Source organism: Penicillium riverlandense (genome assembly GCF_028828495.1).
Source record: "Penicillium riverlandense strain IBT 135883 chromosome Unknown utg000001l_segment0_segment0, whole genome shotgun sequence".
Classification (NCBI taxonomy): domain Eukaryota; kingdom Fungi; phylum Ascomycota; class Eurotiomycetes; order Eurotiales; family Aspergillaceae; genus Penicillium; species Penicillium riverlandense.
The window spans coordinates 3,349,351-3,363,862 of record NW_026643194.1 but is presented as its reverse complement, the minus strand read 5'-3'; the positions used below and the strand labels follow the sequence as shown (position 1 = coordinate 3,363,862).

At 50.0% G+C, this 14,512-nt stretch overlaps 5 protein-coding genes across 5 annotated transcripts; 3 read left to right on the top strand and 2 right to left on the bottom strand.

Annotated features, from left to right (window-relative positions):
• Positions 1–2,573: 2,573 nt before the first annotated feature.
• N7474_001367 (ClpP/crotonase) lies at positions 2,574–4,517 on the bottom strand (the record flags this gene model as incomplete). The annotated part of the gene is made up of 6 exons (XM_057192782.1): positions 2,574–3,163; positions 3,264–3,647; positions 3,722–4,013; positions 4,072–4,166; positions 4,221–4,303; positions 4,360–4,517. The coding sequence occupies 6 exons, from the start codon at positions 4,515–4,517 to the stop codon at positions 2,574–2,576; spliced, it is 1,602 nt and encodes a 533-aa protein (XP_057057735.1).
• A 443-nt stretch (positions 4,518–4,960) lies between these two features.
• On the top strand, positions 4,961–6,897 carry N7474_001366 (uncharacterized protein; the record flags this gene model as incomplete). Its single annotated transcript, XM_057192781.1, has 4 exons — positions 4,961–5,022; positions 5,091–5,365; positions 5,481–5,890; positions 5,947–6,897. 4 exons carry the CDS (start codon positions 4,961–4,963, stop codon positions 6,895–6,897), a joined length of 1,698 nt encoding a protein of 565 aa, XP_057057734.1.
• A 656-nt stretch (positions 6,898–7,553) lies between these two features.
• On the top strand, positions 7,554–8,761 carry N7474_001365 (TauD/TfdA dioxygenase family protein; the record flags this gene model as incomplete). The annotated part of the gene is made up of 3 exons (XM_057192780.1): positions 7,554–7,776; positions 7,837–8,553; positions 8,604–8,761. The coding sequence occupies 3 exons, from the start codon at positions 7,554–7,556 to the stop codon at positions 8,759–8,761; spliced, it is 1,098 nt and encodes a 365-aa protein (XP_057057733.1).
• A 2,054-nt stretch (positions 8,762–10,815) lies between these two features.
• N7474_001364 (uncharacterized protein) lies at positions 10,816–13,031 on the bottom strand (the record flags this gene model as incomplete). The annotated part of the gene is made up of 4 exons (XM_057192779.1): positions 10,816–11,184; positions 11,241–11,520; positions 11,572–11,989; positions 12,035–13,031. 4 exons carry the CDS (start codon positions 13,029–13,031, stop codon positions 10,816–10,818), a joined length of 2,064 nt encoding a protein of 687 aa, XP_057057732.1.
• A 913-nt stretch (positions 13,032–13,944) lies between these two features.
• On the top strand, positions 13,945–14,503 carry N7474_001363 (MmgE/PrpD family protein; the record flags this gene model as incomplete). Its single annotated transcript, XM_057192778.1, has 2 exons — positions 13,945–14,262; positions 14,312–14,503. 2 exons carry the CDS (start codon positions 13,945–13,947, stop codon positions 14,501–14,503), a joined length of 510 nt encoding a protein of 169 aa, XP_057057731.1.
• Between the last annotated feature and the right edge of the window lie 9 nt (positions 14,504–14,512).

Genomic DNA, 14,512 nt, shown 5'->3' with positions numbered 1-14,512 from the left:
CTGACGTTCGCCATCGAGTACCCGTTGCGTGTGTGAGGTCCATGTCATAACAGATGAGATACGGTCGATATAAAATAATAAGGCTCGCTCTAGATCCTGGAATCAGAACGTAAATTCTGGTTTGTAGGGGGGTGAACACTGACTCATAATGTATTCTGACAAACCCAGCATTTTTGCGAACAAGGATGTCGGGGTGATTGTCATACTGTTGACATGCAATTCTGTGTAAGAGGATTTCTTGTTCGTCTCTCTCGACGCTGCCAAGGGGCGCAAGTCCCGCACGTGGATGGTAGTGAACCTTGACCATCATTGCCAAGGTAACGGAAAGCTTCAGTATGGAGCAAAATAGATGTGAAAGTGGCTCGCAATTTGCGGGCAGGTACGTTTCCTGCACGTTAAGTGGCAGGGTTGCTGTATCTGGCCATATCTCATCCGGTGTAGGAAACAGAACGTCGCAATGATCAATGTCAATTCTAACCGGTCGTCCAAATGCCACGCCATTCCAAATCTCGCGGTAAAGACAGCTCCACCAAATACGTCTCCATAGGCGTATTTGCGCGCGGTCAAACGCGGTTTTGGCTGCTTCACTGGATTCGAGATCGCGGTGAAGACCCATGGTTTGACAAAGACTGATTGCAACTCCAATCCAATGCCAGGGACCATTTCGATCCTCCGTGTCGGCGTACCAATGAGACATTAGAAGAACAGATTGGATAAGAGAAGTTTTGTCAAGTTCAAAATCCATATCATAAAGGCACTATAAGCACGATTTTAGTTGAGCTTTAAATGGGAAATTCGGTCCATGTATATTACCTTTGCTTTCTTGTAAATTGCATGTTTCATGGCTTTGTGAGATTGATATCCCGCTGCATCGACGGCTTTCTTTGGTAGAAACTAATGACTACTTTTTTAGCGGGTTCAAAAGACGTATCGAATCAAACTTACACCTGAGGCAACAAAGAAAATGCTCCAAAGGAGGAGAAGGCTTATTTGAGAAGTTCCAGATGCCATGTAGTTCTGTAAAAACGTGCTGGCCTCGATGATAGGAAACATGGGATGGACATAATAGAAATAACACTTTATGAGCTCGTGACGTAGTGATTCGGACGGAAGCGTGAAAACACCCTTCATTCTCAAGTAAGACATATCATCCGGATCAAATCTCTTGCGATGTACACGAGGTATGGGATAGTGGCTCCCTCTTGACTGCTCGGGCCGACATAGGTCAAGCATGAAGCCTAAGCCATGTTCTTCGCCTGCGAAATTTTTCCTCGTCAGCATCTCCTTCTACAGATCAATCCCCAAGAAAGTGCAGTCAATGTGTGTTTTTTGTGGCCTTTTCTAGTCACTCGCACTTTCTTTTGGGCATTGACAGGTTTGAGGTAATACGAACCAACGAAGAAAGGTACCACATCCGTTTGAAGTTCATCACCAAACGCCACATTAAACGCAGGTACAACGACGTCCCTTCCATCATCACACTGTTCGTGTCCCACACTGGGATCGGTTACAGGATCGGCCTGAGTGTAGATACCCGAGTGTGGGACGCAATGAGGAAGAGTCGACGAAAAAATGGACTGGTTTTCCGAGGACAGGCTGGTGTGACTCCCAATTGTCCGAGCCAGAGGAGAAGGCGCAGGTACTGGAGAGCATGACTCGATGGGTGTCAGGGTTCCGACGGGAGAAAAACCTGGTTCTAAAGTTGCATCGTTGTTTTTGCGCGCTTGTGTTTCTGGTGCGCGCTTGTGAGATTTACGCCTATAGACCCTGTGAGTGTTCCCATTCGTAGACAGTAATACACGCCAAGGCATGCTGCGTGTATCTACTCACACCAGTTTCTTGCGGCGAAATAGTTTGCATTCTGCGCCATCTGCCTTGCAATTGTGACAGACATTATCATCCTGACTGCGAATACACCTCACCTTTCGGTGATGACAGCGTTCACACGCCACGGAGGATCGCTTTCTCCTCGGCATTCTGCCCGTAGATTCTTTATCGATCGGGGGAGACATACTGCACAATAGTAGCGTGCAAACAATCTGGTTGGAAGTTATCTTCAGGCCATAGCAATCAATGCCTATGCGATAAAGAAAATGATGAGCTGATAATCGTGGCCTCTAGGATTGCGGGGTTAGTTGCATAATCACTCCCAAATTACCCCAAAGATTGTGTGGGGAAGCTATGCAGGGCCTCCCTCCAAGCCTATGGTGGGGAGCCATGATAGGACCGACTTTGCCGAGTAAACCTCGGTTCGGTGTCCCACTCGCTAGCGTCAAGGAGCCCATCTTGGCCGTGGGATTTCAAGAAATAAAAATAAAAATAAAAGAAAAGCCGAAGCAATGTGCCATAGCTCGGTTAAGTCTGATGATTTACATGCCGGAGTAAAGAGGCAAAGAGAGAATCCCTTGCTAGAGATGCATTGATTCCTCTAACCCCCGGACCTAACTTTTCAAGGCCATACCAATCCCAATGAAGGGGTCTTGGGGGATCTATTCTATGAAGCGCTGGAGGCATTGAGAAAAATCGTTGTTTAGATAATTTATGTATCTATGTTATTCCTCCGCAAGATCAACCTAGGTCCATGATGGAACAAGCTTTCCACAGACACGCTCCGCAACTCTGATTGGTAAAAGATCCTCATAGATATGTCCCAACCACTCACACAACAGGGGTCTTGTAAGAGCCGGATCTATAATTTCCTCGATGTTAAAGGCATTCGCGGTTCGAACAGGGTTCATCAACAATCGATAGTCTTGATCCAGCTCCCGGTATTGTTGATCACGGGCATCCTTACCCTGTTTCCTCTCGGTTTCGCTCAGTTCATGTCTGTGCGCCACTTCAATGCCGCCGTCGAGTGGAACGCTTCCCCATTCTCCCGACGGCCAAGCCACACGCATACGTGGATCTCGCGAGTCTACCATGAGCCCGCCAGCGACACCATAGACCTTCCGTAGGATAACATTGAATATCGGTACAGTCGTAGCGAAGTAAGTGGTTCCCAGCTGAACACCATATCGCATAACAGCACTGCGCTCCGCAGCCGTTCCGATCGCGTATCCTGGTACATCCACGAATTGGACGATGGGCAGGTTGAAAATGTCACAGAATTTGAGGTGACGAGTCACCTTCTGTGCCCCGAGCGCATCTATAGCCCCCGCATTTACTGATAAGACAATACGTGGTCAGTCACAGGGCCATCCAGGTTTGGGGATCCTTAAGCTGTCTTAGGCAGTAGACGGTAACTCAAGAGGACATTGGAATACCTTCACAGTTCGAAGCAATAATGCCCACTGGTCGTCCGTCAAAGCGGGCCAAGCCCACAATGGTGGTTGTTCCCCAGAGAGCTCCAATCTCGAACCAACTTTCTTTGTCAACAACGGCCTTTATTATCCTGCGAGGATTGTACATGCGCTCTCTTCGACGGGGAATTATTGAGCGCAGTTCAGAAGATATCCGACTGCAGGGATCACTGCACGGTGTAACGGGAGGCAGGTGAGCTCCAGAGTTAGGAAGGTATCCCAGGACAGTCTTGATCTGCTCGAAGCACCCGGCTTCGTTTGCCGCCAAGTTGTCGATGGTACCATTTGTGCAATGAATAGCTGGGCCTCCCAGTGTCTCTTTTGTCAACCCTTCCTCGAATGTAGCGCCTTACAGGAATTAGCCTTCTAACAACACTGAAAACTGCAGCGCACATCTGAGCGCCAGGCTGTGGAATGCATACCAGCAACGATCTGCGGTCCAGCACTAAACAGACTCCCAATATCACCTGCCATGACCGTGAAATGGCATGCAACTAGTCGGGCTGCGCCGAAACCGATGGCCGGTCCGAGACAGGCCCCAAGGTTAGGTATTCCTTGATTGAGCTGTTTGATAACTGGTTGCAGGTAATGCATTGGGGGCACATAGGACCACCCCTCGGATTTGATGGTAGTAACCGACCCACCGCCAGAGGAACCATCAGTCAATTTGATGATTGGAAGCTGCAAGCTGTGGGAAAGTTTTTCCATGTAAACCTTCAAGAAGATAATAAGCCGAAATTCACAGGTACGGATCTATTTATGTCATTCTTACCGTTTTATCCATCAAGGCACCATCAGCATGGCCCGCTCTCAGTGTAAAGTCATCAGCGGTGAGGACGACTCGCCGTCCCTCAATTCGTGCAAATCCTGCGGTATATTAGCATACGATCGAGTCACACGCTTAATAATATATAGGGTTACCTTGCACATTGTTTGAGGGGGTGAACTTCACCACTTCCTCTCGCGTTTCTGCGAGTCGCCTCCACTCTGTTGTGCCAGCCACACTTCCAACTTCGTAGAAACTTCCAGCATCCACAAGCTGTCCAATTCGCTCTCGAACCCAAAGTTTTCCAGCCCCCTTTGACGGATATAACCCCTGAGGTTAGGATCTGGAGTCGAAGCAATGCTGCGAATCTGATCTAACTGGGATGTGATATCGGAATAATCGCTGGGTAGGGGGGCGGGACGATTGTTAGGCCCTGGAGCCGGTGCCGGCATTAAATGACCAGAAACCAAAGACAGCCTTGATGTACTGCAGGCATTGTCTTGGATGCCAATGTCTAACTTTTTATCATCTGTTGGCATGGCTGATTGCGCGTGGGCTGGGTTGTGTTCTAAAGATTCGTGGGACACTTGATTCAAAGGCGTGCATGTACTAATCTGAACCTGCAGTTTATTATGTATAAAGCTTCAGAACCTCGGTTGCGCGACGTAAACGCGAAGCTGAGCAAACGCGGCCGTGGCCATTAAGCCGCGGTTGAATCGACACCACTGAGCCGCGGGAAACAACACTAACAGGTACTAACTGCTACCGGATGTGCTTGAAGAAGGATAAACGAGGTCTGTTGTCCTCGGTGCTCAGCGGCATTACAGGTCTTTGATTTTATTTAAATTGCAGGTCTGAACCTGTTCTCCAGCGCAACAATTGACCGACAACCACAATGGAAAAGAATCTAACCAGGCCCTCAACTCGACCCATCCGGCGCTTGCTGGTTGCAAATAGGTACTACCCTCATTTCTTTCCACCAGTTCTGCGCTTTGTTTCACATCAAACAAAACTGACTGATTTAGGGGGGAGATTTGCACTCGAATAATCGCCACCGCTCGCGAACTAGATTTGGAGACCTTTGCCGTGTACTCGTCGGGAGACTCATCTCATGCATGTGAAGCAACACATGCTCTCTGTCTATCATCAACCTCCTCTTATATGAATATTGATGAGCTCATCGGACTTGTTCGCAAACACAACATAGATGCAGTGCATCCAGGCTATGGCTTCCTATCCGAGTCGGATACTTTTTCTTGGCGAATGTGGAACGAGGCAAATGCCGTAGTAATCGGCCCCGGTTGGGAAATCCTCTCCAGAACCGGCGATAAAGCCAAAGCTCGGTCATTGGCTATCGAATGCAAGTCTACTTCCACTTGGCTTGGTGAAATGTCTCTAACATTTGAATTTTCTAGGTGGTGTTCCAGTGGTACCGGGGCTCGATACGGCAACCGACGACGTTCAGGTCATCAAAGATTTCTCCCGCCAAATTGGCTTTCCCATCATGATAAAAGCCGTGGATGGAGGCGGGGGCCGAGGTATCCGGTTGGTTGAAAAGCCAGCAGAGCTTCCAAACGCAACCATGAGAGCGATAAAAGAAAGTCCATCCCATCGGGTTATTGCCGAAAAGGCTATAGCCAACGGATTCCGTCATGTTGAAGTCCAAATAATTGGAGACGGACAAGGAAACGTCTGTCATCTCTGGGAGCGAGAATGCAGTATTCAAAGACGGTATCAGAAGATAGTGGAATTTGCCCCCAGTCTCTTCAAGAACCGAAATCTCGTGGACCGTATCGTTCAAAATGCGATGACCATGGCAAAAAAGGTACGTACAATCCTCACTTTGTCTCCGTCATATAATCAGTGTCTGACACACGTCAGATGAATTACTTTTCCCTTGGGACCTTTGAATTTCTCATCAATGAGGAATCAAACCAGAGCTACTTTTTGGAGGTCAACCCCCGACTTCAAGTCGAACATACAGTTACAGAGTCAATCTCAGTAATCGACATTGTCAAGGTCCAGCTTCTACTTTCGCAAGGTGCTTCTCTAGCTGAGGCAGGGCTATTGAGCAGGCCAAACTTTGAGGCACCGCCACCGAGGATCCATTCAATCCAACTGCGTGTGACTGCGGAAGATGTTCTCAAGAATTGGTCTTTGAGCATCGGAAATATCTCCTCGTTCCAGCTGCCATCCGGCAACGGTGTGAGAGTAGACACAAATTTGAGGCAAAATGAGCCTTACGTTGTGACCCCCGACTTTGATAGTTTGCTCGCCAAAATCATCGTGACTGCTAGCTCATGGGAGGACACGATTCGAAAGGCCAAGCGTGCTCTCGAGGACACGGCAATAGTCGGAATTGAGACTAACATCTCCGCACTCCGTGCAATTGTTTCTCATCCTGACTTCGCGGCAGGAGCTTGTGATATTCGATGGTTAGACAGTAACCAGGCAGAAATCAGGAGCTTTGTTTCTGCTGCAAGCCACACAGCGGCACCCGATCCAATAAAGCCTCACTCAGGAAGTCGAATGAGCGTTCCTAAAACTTCCAGTCCCGATCGACCCGTCAGTCACCAGGGACAACATAACGATTCAACTCACATTTTAATTCCATTTCCCGGCAAGCTTCTTGAGATTCTTGTCTCTCCGAATGATATTGTGGATGAGGACAGTATCATTTGCATTGTTCAGCAGATGAAAATTGAATTAGAGATCAGGGCGCCACGGGCGGGGCGTGTGGTATGGATCATGGATGCAGAGGTGGGCACAACTCTCACAGAAGGGACTTTGGTCGCTATTGTGGAGCCAATGCAGAGAGAAAAGAAGCTTTGAATTGGTTTTAGATAAAATTGCTTAGAATTTATTCCTAAGAATTGCAAGAGGAGATGCCACTCAGATATAATTATCTTCGCTGGAACATTAGTCTCGGTACCTTGAGATTTTTTCATTTTATTTAGTGTATCGTCACCTTCACACTTCGGGTTGTCGTGTCGAGCAACCGAACTCTCGGCTTTCTAGCCGATCCACGTCGGTTAGTGGCACTATGTGATTTGGGGCCCATATTTCGTGATCCGTTAGGCCTTGTAAGCTTGTACGTACTAGGTTGATGAAGTGAGCCGTGTTCTCGCGAAAAGCGATTCGCATTTTATTCACATCTCTATACTTGAATCTATGTTTTCCACGTCAACTAAGAAGGATTGTTTTTGCTCGGATATATACGTCGGACCGTAGCGTAAGTTATAAGTCTCGTATCTAGGTAATAATTACAAGATCATCTCTAACTAAACCTCCTCTCATGGATACCCCGCACTGTCAAGGCTGATTAGACGTCGACCTACTTATACCGCGCAAGTTCCACAAGCAATTGCGTGCTCCGCCGCTTTCAATACTTAAGCTAAGTGCTGAATCCGAGTATTCGACTCAACCTGTCTTAGCTGTTACGCTACTCTATACCCTTTCATTGTTTTCGTTTTGTGCCTATTATCCTCATGGCTCCTGGAATCCAAGATTCTTCCCTTCCCTTGCGCTCCGCGCCCAACTCTGACCGGGTCCAATATCCTGCGCCGTTGAAGCTTAGCGGTGCCTTGGATAAGTTCTCGTTCGAAGACACAACGCCAGTTATTGGCCGCGAGTTTCTCAACGTCAACATTGTTGATGATCTATTGAACGCCCCAAATGCAGACGATCTGGTCCGGGACCTTGCTATCACAAGTATGTAGAGGCTGCCAACCATCCAGTTAGTAATCCAGATTCTGATCATGCATTTTCTAGTCTCTCAACGGGGTGTCGTTTTCTTTCGTGCCCAAGATAACCTTAACGATGACCTGCAGAAGCAGCTGGTGCATAAGCTAGGGCAGCTAACTGGCAAGCCAGCCGACTCAACTCTGCATATCCACCCGGTGCTCAACAACACCAACGAATTCGGTGTCAACGATGCGCAAGTCAGCTCCATCAGCTCGGTCGCCCGCAAGAAGATGTTCCGTCATGAAACCCAGCGCAACAAACGTCGCTACGATTCGGCTCAGTGGCACTCGGATATTCAATTCGAGCCCTTCCCGGCAGACTACACTTCGCTCCGGCTAACCCAGCTGCCGAAAACTGGTGGTGACACCCTCTGGGCGTCGGGCTATGAGCTCTATGACCGGTTCTCAAAGACATACCAGAAGTTCTTCGACAGTCTGACTGCAACCTATATTGGCTCGGGCTTCCTCGAGGCTGTTGAAGCAGACCCGGAAAACGTCTACGTCCATGCTGAGGCACGGGGTAACCCGCAGAATGTTGGCAAGGCGCTGACCGCGGTTCATCCTATCATGCGGACCAACCCTGTGACGGGTTGGAAGAGTGTGTGGGCTGTTGGGCCATTCCCCAAAGAAATTAACGAGCTCAGCCTGAACGAATCGGACGAGCTGCTGAAGAAATTCTATAATACTATCCTCGAGAACCACGACCTCCAAGTGAGGTTCAAGTGGAGAAACCCGAACGATATTGGTAAGTCGCATTAACTTGCATCGTTATCCATTTCTAACCGACTTTTCTAGCAATTTGGGACAACCGTTGCGCTTTTCACACTGCCACATTTGACTACGAAGGACTTGGAGAGCGATATGGCCACCGGGCGGTTGGCATTGGCGAGAAACCGTACTTGGACCCAAACAGCATGTCGAGGGCGGAGGCACTGGCTGCCGGAGATGCTTGAATGAGCTCAATTCGGGCGGGATAAGCTAAAGTAAAGGATTCAAAGCAGAAATTCACGGTAACTTTAAACGTGATTGCTTGCCATCTACTAGCATTATTGTTGGGGCATATGAATGTCAATACTAGCTAGCTATAGTATAGTAAATTATCCTCGACATATTAAATTCATTTACTGATCACCCTGAAGGTTTACTCCGTCTTAAGTGAACAGGTCCCTATGTGTCCAGCCTTCTGCCGCAATCAATCTTCCTTTCCTGGTTTCCTAGTCAAGATTAGTTCTGCACACAAACACTTCATGCCCAAGAAGTCAAGAACAAGCAGGAGAACACTTACATCGATCCAACTAAAGATTCATTTCTTTTCCTTTGTAAACCCTTCGCCAACAACCAGCGTACCTGCTTTGCTGATAGCTGACTCTGCCGACTCCGTCTTATAACATATTGAACCTGCTTCAGTCTCCGCATATCGTCGTTCACGAAGTTGCTGGACCTGGCGTTTGATGAATTTCCACGCATCCGCCGCAAGCTGAATGTCGCTGCGTGGGAGGGGAGTGACAGGTGCGGTGGGCGGTCGCTGGATGGTGAAGGGCGCCATTATAGTGTTGTCGTATATATCAGATTGAATGAGATAGCCAGGTAATGTATATCTGGCACTTATTGGAGTAAATATCAAGTCAGAGTAAGATGAGAGCGTGGGATAGTAATCACAATCCCGATACGAAAGATATAGATTGATGTAGAATCCCTTAGCTCACCAAGAACCTGTTCGTTTCTTATATATAGGCAAGGTAGCCTAATACTCGGGGTTCAACTCCGGATTGAATAGCTTCACTCCGACTCCGACAAACACTCGCTTGTTAGCTGGACATTGCTGTGCGGAGTTGGATTCTATTAGTGTGTGCCAGTGTGCAAGTCTAAGTACCCTCTTACTGTTGAGCTATGACCCTTTTGACTGAATACCTTCGGGCTTGAACCCCGAATGAACTCGGAGACGATTTAGCAACACTCACCCCCCAACAGAAGAAAAGAAGGGAAAAAATTAACGTGCGTTCGCTTTTTTCTCTGAGAGTTAAAGATGGACCCAAATTAATGCTTTATTCAAAAGAAATGCAAAGATCGTCGCGAGACTCCGGCCCTGAACGCGAAAAGCCAAATTCATAGCACTTACGCTACCCCGACTCCGACCCCAACCCCGACGCCGGACCCCGACTCCGAACTCCCCATCGACACGCTGAATCGAGTCGCTGCCTCGTCAGCCGAGTTTGTTAATTATTAGATTAAAAACTGATCGTACATGGTATCAAAACACTCCCTGTATTGGTAATTCGAAGCATAACGATCGCGCAATTAACCTTCAAATTTTCCTATCCATTCCTTTTATTCTTAGCTGCCTCTTAGAGACAACAATATCTGTTGGCGCCGCGCCCAAGCCCTTCGATGGAAAGTTAGGAAAAGTCTGATTTAGTAGCTATATAGGTTATCCTCTCGGACTGAGTGTGACGGGTCATAGCATATCCGAAGAGAAATGGACTAGGAGCTGGCGGTGGAGACACGAGAGTTAGTGTAATTCCCGACTGACACCTGCTAACTTGATGTGTTAGAGCCGAAGATCATTGTTCTTAATATTGATTACGCTTCTCCATGGCGTAATCATCCAGTTGCTTGACACTGTTCCAAGAACAGACACATTTAGTTATGGTGTCTGTTGATCGCTCCGTTGGGCGGTCGGGGTAAATAAAATCATCCATCTATCCATCGAATGCAAAGCCGGGACACAATAACATATTGCTGTTAGGCCTTTGTTAACTCCCGTGAATATAGAAAATCTTTGCACATCGTTGAACCGACCGAGCAAGGAGAAACTCGCCTAGCAATCAGTGTCTTTTCTTTATGAATAAGCTGTTGCTAATCAAAGGTCAATCTTCCGCCCTCATGTGGTAAAAGACTTCAAGGCACACCCATCTATTTCAAGGCCTCGATGGACTTTGTGGCTGAAAGTGCGAACAGACATCCAAATGCATCAGAGTTGACTGGCCAGCGATCCAGATCGTCGACCTTACACTTCCCAATTCAGCGTGTCAATCCACCTGATAAATTCGGTCCCGTCATTCAACCACTCGTCATTCAGCCAGTCCATCGGGATTACGTCGTTCGGCACCGGGGCAACCGGCTCGGTGGCATCCACGCGCGTGGAGAGTACGTGATCCAGAATGTACAAGATGGCCTTCCGACCCCGTTGGCAGACCTCGTAATTGCCCTGCTGGGGCACGATGATGTACTGAATATGTGAGGCGAGGATACTGAGGTTCTGGATCACTTCCGAGCGGGGGAAGGGCCTCTCGTTCGGCCGCGGGTGGGGGTTTTGACTGCGGCGCAGAAGTTCAATGGCGAGGATCCCGGCCGAGGGTAGGCCGAAGTAGGGGATCTATAATGTCAGCATGGGACAATATCGGTGTGCTGATAGAACAAGGGCGAGGATACCGTCCATCCGAGACTGTAAGGTTTGCCGCATCGTTGACTGATAGCAATCTGGGCAAGGATTGCCTTGAGCATCTGGTTTGCAAGACTGACTAGGGTTTCGGACTCCCCCACGGACCGCTTGACGAGGATGCGCTGTAGGAGAAAGTCGCTGTACAGCAAATCGAGATGCAGGTAGACGGCAAATGTGCTGGTCAGCCGCATGGTGGTTTCGGTGCTCCCGTCCCACTGCAGGTAGGATGGAATTTCATTACGCACCTGCTGGGCCAGAGACGAAACTTCACTGAAGGGGAATTAGCTGGGTATCTCAGTGGAGTGATGACGAGGAGCATACTCGACGCGTTGTTGAATATCATGATCCCCGGAATCGAGAGAAAGTTCTAGTACAAGTTCACGGACGTGGCCCAGGAGCACCGCCATCCGACACCACGAAGTGCCTTTGATGAGCGCCTTAGTGTTCCAGCCATTGGCGTCCAGTTTGTGGATGGCGGCCACGCGCACGGCTGGCTCGGCGAGCACTTCGGCCGGTTCCAGGTCCAGAGGCAACTGCATGCGACAGAAGCGATAGGCGATCAGCGGAGGACAGCCGAGAAACGTCGCCAGCTCCTTGTCAAGGGCATAGGCGGACGCCATGAGCCGCTTCCGCCCTTCGGCAAGGAAGAAGGGCAGATGCTCACCGGCATCGAGCTGGTGATAGCCAATGGCGAAGAGGAGAGTCGAGAGTTCTCCGAGGCGTTTCCGTGGCCGATAGTCTGGTCATTAGCTATCATCCCCTCTCGGTGCCTGAAGAGACATACCATAGTCGCCACAGACCAAGGTCAGCAGATGGATATGTCGAATCAGGAGCCAGCCGAGGGTGTCGCTCATTACGCCCATGCTGTCGCAGAACTGCAGACACTGGTCGCCGCCAGCAGTGGCCAGGATGCCTAGGTTCTTGTGGTCGTTTGCGGTGAGGCTTAGGCCGTGGAAGGTCGCGTCGTCAAGGGTCGTGTGGGCGGCGAATACGCCGGACATGGTGAGGATGAAGCCGATGACTTCCCAGCGGCCTGCGAGAGCAACGAGATACTCATCGAGAGTCATGGTCGCGTGCGTGATGAGCTCACGGGCGGTGCCCTCGAATAGCCGCCGCGAAAGTGCCAGCAGCCGCGACTGCGGGTCCAGATGACCCGGCACGCTGTTATACATCCCCTCGACGAGGTCGCAGAGGGTACGGACGGTCGGCAGGCCAAGGATGCCCTCGCCAATGTGCTCATCGCAGGCTATGGCCGTCCGGCAGTACAGCCCAAAGTCGTCGAAGAGCAGCGACAGTAACTCTGCGCCTAACTGCGCCTGGTGGTCGTCGACCGCGTCGGCGACATCGGGCAGTCTGACCTCCGGCAGCCGCAGCGGCGTGATAGACGAGTGTTGCTTCAGACTGGCCTCGTTCTCGCTGTAGACTGCCGAAAAGCTCGTTGGCCCCAGGAAGCTTGGAGTGGAGTTCAGGGCCAGCCGGTGACTCCAGTTCTCGATGTAGCGGTCTCGCACGGCCAACGGCGGGCCCGCCAGCGATCGGGGTCCCGGCGGAGCGTGCACCGTCACTTGTGGTGTCGGAGACATGGTCGCGGGGGTTGGGGGCGTCGCCGCAGCAATGTCTGCCATCGACTGCCGGGCCCGTGTTGGGTTTACCCTGTACACGCAGGCAGCTGCCTTGTCCTTACGGCGACACCGTCCACAAGTGGGGACTATGTGGTCGCAGCGGAGCTTGCCTCGGCGACACGGCTCGCACGACGACAAGAGGCCGTTGTGCCGGCGCATCGTGATGTGACGCCGCTGGATGGTACTGTGAAACGATAAATGGATCAAAAATCACTGAAGCGTCCAGAGCTGGGGGAAGGAAGCCAGAGTCGAAATCGCTGACATCGGAGTCGGAGTGGGTCTTGGTCGGGAGGTACTCTACAAGACATCGAAGGTTGACTTGGAGGACCTTTCCTTGTGATTCCCGCAAGAACACCCCAGCAGACTCTAGTCATATCATATGCATTGGTAGTACACCCCAGTTCTGCAGCGAGGACTTTTTTTTTTTAACCATAGGCTCAGGCATCGCATCCGATGTCACACCCACGGCTGATATAATCCTTATTGAATGATGGCAGCCACGACATGGTCACATACGGGGTCCAATTGACGGTCATAGAGCAAGTGCAGATCCTTTTGCAGCGGTCCAGGCGAACTAGAGAGGTGGCATTAAGGTATTAAGGAGCGATGAAAATTAGGAACAGATTTTCAGGCTCCAGGAACCAGGCAATCCACCCTCGGAAACACCCGTAGTGGCCTGCACGACGTATATCGCCGAAGTCTAATGTACTGTATAACTACGGCGTTCGTGTACAAGTCGATAAATCTACTATGAGGCCTGTGGAATACGGCAAATACCTAGGTGGGCGGCGGGGAATATTGGATTCGCCCTGACATCTTTTCCTTCAGCAGATAAAATCCTCACTGCAGAGCTGAGAGAGGCTATGGTATTACCAAATGCACGTAATATGACTCTCCGAGAGAGTGCGACGAGATGTGGTGATGTACGTGTGGCGTATAGTCTGCCGAGCATATAGCCGACTCCCCACTGCCGAGAGACCCGGATTAAGATATTGCGGGGTGCATTAAGTGAAGAGAATACTCTGATCTGACAAACAATTCCAACCGCCTCTTCAATTTCCGATAAATAAAAATGGGCGAGACACGGACCGAACATCTTGCGCGGTACGCTGCCAGCCTACAATACGGCGACATCCCGGCGCCCGTGGTCCAGCGCACCAAGGAACTGTTTTTGGACTGGCTGGGCTGTACCATCGCAGGACGCCACCATCCTGCAGTCGCAGCAATTGTGCGATATGCAACGCAAATGGGCCCTTCATCAGGGAAGAGCGAGTTGGTGGATGGATCCCTTGGATTCAGCACCAGCCCTGCCTTTGCCAGTTTGATCAACGCGGCCGCTTCGCATGTCGTTGAGCAGGATGATCTGCACAATCGAAGTATCATGCATCCGGTATGTCCACTCTCAGTTGATTCTATGCGCGTATCTGACTTGAATCTAGGCAACGGTTATTTTCCCTGCTGCTCTTGCTGTGGCGCAGGACATCGGTGCCAATGGCCAAGATTTCATCACGGCCTGTGTCGTGGGTTATGAAGTTGGATGCCGTGTAGGAGAGTTCTTGGGGAAGAGTCATTACGAGGTAAATGGAACCTCTGTATGGCAACAGAAATCAATTTGTCTGACAAGAATCTAGAACTTCCAC